This window comes from Tupaia chinensis, unplaced genomic scaffold (assembly GCF_000334495.1).
Source record: "Tupaia chinensis unplaced genomic scaffold, TupChi_1.0 Scaffold000146_1, whole genome shotgun sequence".
Lineage (NCBI taxonomy): Eukaryota > Metazoa > Chordata > Mammalia > Scandentia > Tupaiidae > Tupaia > Tupaia belangeri.
Window position 1 is genome coordinate 11236711 of NW_006159616.1, and position 3788 is coordinate 11240498.

Here is a 3788-nt window from a genome sequence, read left to right on the forward strand (position 1 = left end):
GTACCTGAGACAGTTTCAAGGGAATGGTCTCCAGCTGAATATCACATTCAAAACGGGGACTGTGCCGAGACCGCAGAGGCTCCTTGGAGCAGTTTCTCTTCAACAGAGCAGACGCGCACACAGGCTCCAAGACGTAGTGATGGCTGCGGCTCTCCATGCTCCTGGCCACTGCCTCCTGCATGTCACAAGAACACCTGCTCTGCTCAGAATAGCTTTCTTTCTGGCCGACATTCTTTTACAGTGTCAGGGTTTTGACAGAAATGGCCAAGCTAAGCTATAGGCCGTGTCACAACAGCCAATGTTTTTAGGATCAAGTTACAGGTTGCTATGTTATCTAATCTACAGACTACTATGTCAGAATCCAAAAACAGTATAAAACCAGGTTTTAAAACTCTCCAGATTTTAAAATTTGCATTTCTATATCTTAATAGCTAATACATTCACATGGTTTAAAATTTAAAAGACCAAAAAGGTAAAGTATCACTTTCCTACTCTCACTTCCCAGTCAACCACTTACCCTCTCCAGAGACAACTAGTTATACCAGCTCAAGTCTCCCACCACAGACATTCTGTACACACTCAGGCCAATCTATAATTTTATTTTCTTAAATAAATGCTACATAAGCTGTTTGGTTTCATTTTTATAACACCATCCTATACAAAAACAGGAGAGCCAAAGATAACCTTGGGCCAGGGAAAAATCAGTCATTTTCCCCCTTTCACTTAAAACTTATAATTTCTTTAAAAAAAATAACAAACCGAGTTTTTTTCTCATCCTTCACAAACAGTAATATTTAATATCTCATGATTTATGACTTTCTAAATTATCTATTAAAGGAATGACATCAAAGGTGAAGTTTCAACATAAATGTAGTAAGAAGGTCTCTTTAAGGAATCAGATCTGGTGCTCTGTTCATTTAAAATCTGATGACCAGGATATGGTGGCTAAAAGAGTAGATTACTATAATACGATATGGTATAATATAACATAACATACGCACGCAGTAGAACACAATGGAGTAGTTAGAAGCAATGAACTAGAAGTACCAACATAAGACATCTTAAAAACTAGCTTTAAGTGAAAAATAAAATATAATGAAGTCTATATGCTCATGTATATTTAAAACAAACACAAAACACTCTATGTTAGAATTCACACACAAAAGCATCTCAAGCACACACTCTTGAAAGTGGATGCCTATGAAGGAAGGGGAAATCAGAAACGCCAAGGACAAAAACCCACATAGCAGTAGTCCCAACACTATTTCCCTTCAGTGTTATCATGCAATAAAGCTCTCTGCCAGATGGGGCCAGCAGGTGGTGTGGTGGTTAAAGGTGTTGGATTCCCACATGGCCAACCATGGTTTGAGTCCCGGACCTGGTGGCTTGCTCTATCGCTTTCCCTTTCTCTGTGTGTCACAGTATGGTTAAATTAAAATAATAATAATAATAACAAATGGAATAAATAAATATTTTTAAAAACATATTTAAAAAAAACACTCTCTGCCAGAATCATACCTGTAACTCCACCTGAGGCAAATCCCCCAGTAAAGTGCAATCGACATCCCAATAGATGCTGAACTCTGCCACATCTAATTGCTTCTTCCGCATTAGTTTCTGTACCTAAAGTTAAGAAAGATGGGAAGAAATTAAGATGACTGTCTACCCAGAAAGGTGTTCATGCACTCAATAAACCACTTATGGAGAATTACAGGTCAAGCACTTTCTAAAGCGCTGGAGATACAAAACTGAATTTAAAACATGGTTATGTTCTTTAAGAGTTCCTAATCTGGCCAACTGGGGATAAAGCATGCAAACAAATCATACAGTAACATACAGTAACATATCTCTCCATTTTCATGAAGGGATGGTTCCAGGACACCTCCTCTCACCCCTGCTTTCTAATGGATACCAAAACTTCAGATGCGCAAGTCCCTTATATAAAATGGCACGGTATTTGCATATAAACTATGCACATGCTCCCACACACTTTACCTCCTCTCTGATTACTGACAATGCCTAATATTGGGTTGTCTGGAAAGTCATGATGCATTTCTGCATAGAAAAATATGTAATTGGGAACCAGCAGTTAGCGTAATGGCTATGTCACTGGACTCCCACGTAGTCAAACGCGGTTTGCGTCCCAGATCCGGTGGCTTAAAACACACCAGGCGCATATGCGTGCATGCCCAAGATCCCGAGAGAAGAATGGAGGAGAAGGGATTGTGGCGTGACCATCCCCCCTGGGGGGTGATTTCTCACTTTCTGTCTCTATGTCTCTCTCTGTCTGTCTGGCGAGCACACGCGCCCTGTAGCGAAAACCTCTCCCAAAAAAAAAAAAAATGTCATGACTTTCCCAACAATCTAATATAATGTAAATGTTATATAAATAGTCATACTGCATTATTTTATTCCTATTATCTTATTATATTGTCTATTTTTTTATTGCTTTTTTTCCTCAAATGTTTTCAATCTAGGGCCACCTGATGGTGTGGTGGTTAAGGTAGCTAAATCCAGCATGGCTGAGTGTGCAATTCATGCCCTAGCCCAGTGGCTTGAAAAACATGCTGGGCTGGGACCAGCAGATAGTGTAATGGTTACGTCACTCGACTCCCACATAGCTGACCACAGATCGAGTCCCAGACCAGGCAGCTTAAAATTCATACCAGGCGTGTGTGCATGCCCAAGATACTGAGAGGAAAACAAAGGAGAAGGGTCTGCAGTATGGCCATCCCCCCTGGGGGAACAATTTCTCCCTTTCTGTCTCTATCTCTCTGTCTCTCCAGCAAGCATTATATGCCCTATGGCAAAAATCTCTCTTAAAAAAAAAAAAAATATGCTGGGCACATGTGCGTGCATGCCCAAAGTTCTAAGAAAATAGAAGAGAAGGAATTGCAACCCGGCCATCTCCCCTGGGGATGCTTTCTCTGTCCCTTGCTCTTTTTCTCTCACAAGTGCCCTCTAGCAAATTTTTTTTTTAAAGTTTTCAACTCATAGTTGAATCTGGAGATACAGAATCCATGGATAGAGGGCCAACTACATAAGATGCTACAAAGAAGAAAGAAAATGGCAGTGTGTGGATGGGTGCCAAAGGCAAACAACTGGATAGGCAGAAAGGATTGGGTCAACAATACCAAAGGTCTGATATGATGAGAGCGAGGTGGAAATATCTGTGTAGCTGGAATATAGCATGTTCAGTTTGGGAAGCAGGAACAGTACATGTGTACTGAGTATGTACTTGGAGTGGGAAGTAAAGAGTTGAAAAAGTTCCTTGGAATATTACTAGGTATACTAAGTTGAACAGTGTCCTCCCCTCCCCAAAAATTCATGTCCACCTGAAAGCTGTGCATGCAACATTATTTAAATGTAGGGGTTTTGCAGGTATAATCAAGTTAAAATAAGTTTAATATGGCCTTAATATAATGAGCAGTAACATTATACGAAGAAAAATTTTTTTAAATCACACACAGGGGAGAAGCTCATGTGAAGGCCAAGGCAGAAAATGGAATGTTTCTATAACACAAAGAACACCAGAATTGCCAGCAATCACTCAAAGCTTAGAGGGGGGCATAAAACAGTTTCTCCCTCAGAGCCTCCAGAAAGAACCAGACCTGCCAGACCCTTGATTTCAGATGTCTAGCCTTCAGGAAAGAAAATAAATGTCTGCTGTTTTAAGCCATCTGATCTGTGGCAGTGTGTTACGGCAGTTTGAGGAAACAAATACACTAAAAAAAGTTTACAGAATTTGGACTCCAAACTTAGTGACATAGAGACAGGGATCAGGAGCA

The 3788-nt window shown here is 40.3% G+C and overlaps 1 protein-coding gene across 5 annotated transcripts in view; it reads right to left on the reverse strand.

The window, feature by feature from the left end:
* The window catches only part of VPS13D (vacuolar protein sorting 13 homolog D), a 323690-nt gene that overhangs the window by 295483 nt on the left and 24419 nt on the right, over positions 1-3788 (reverse strand). For all 5 annotated transcript variants that reach the window (XM_006145295.3, XM_006145292.3, XM_006145294.3 and 2 more), the window contains exons 6-7: positions 1519-1623; positions 5-175 (exon numbers count right to left, since the gene is read on the reverse strand). In XM_006145295.3, the coding sequence (XP_006145357.1) occupies positions 5-175; positions 1519-1623 (276 nt within the window). The remainder of the gene's footprint in view (positions 1-4; positions 176-1518; positions 1624-3788) is intronic.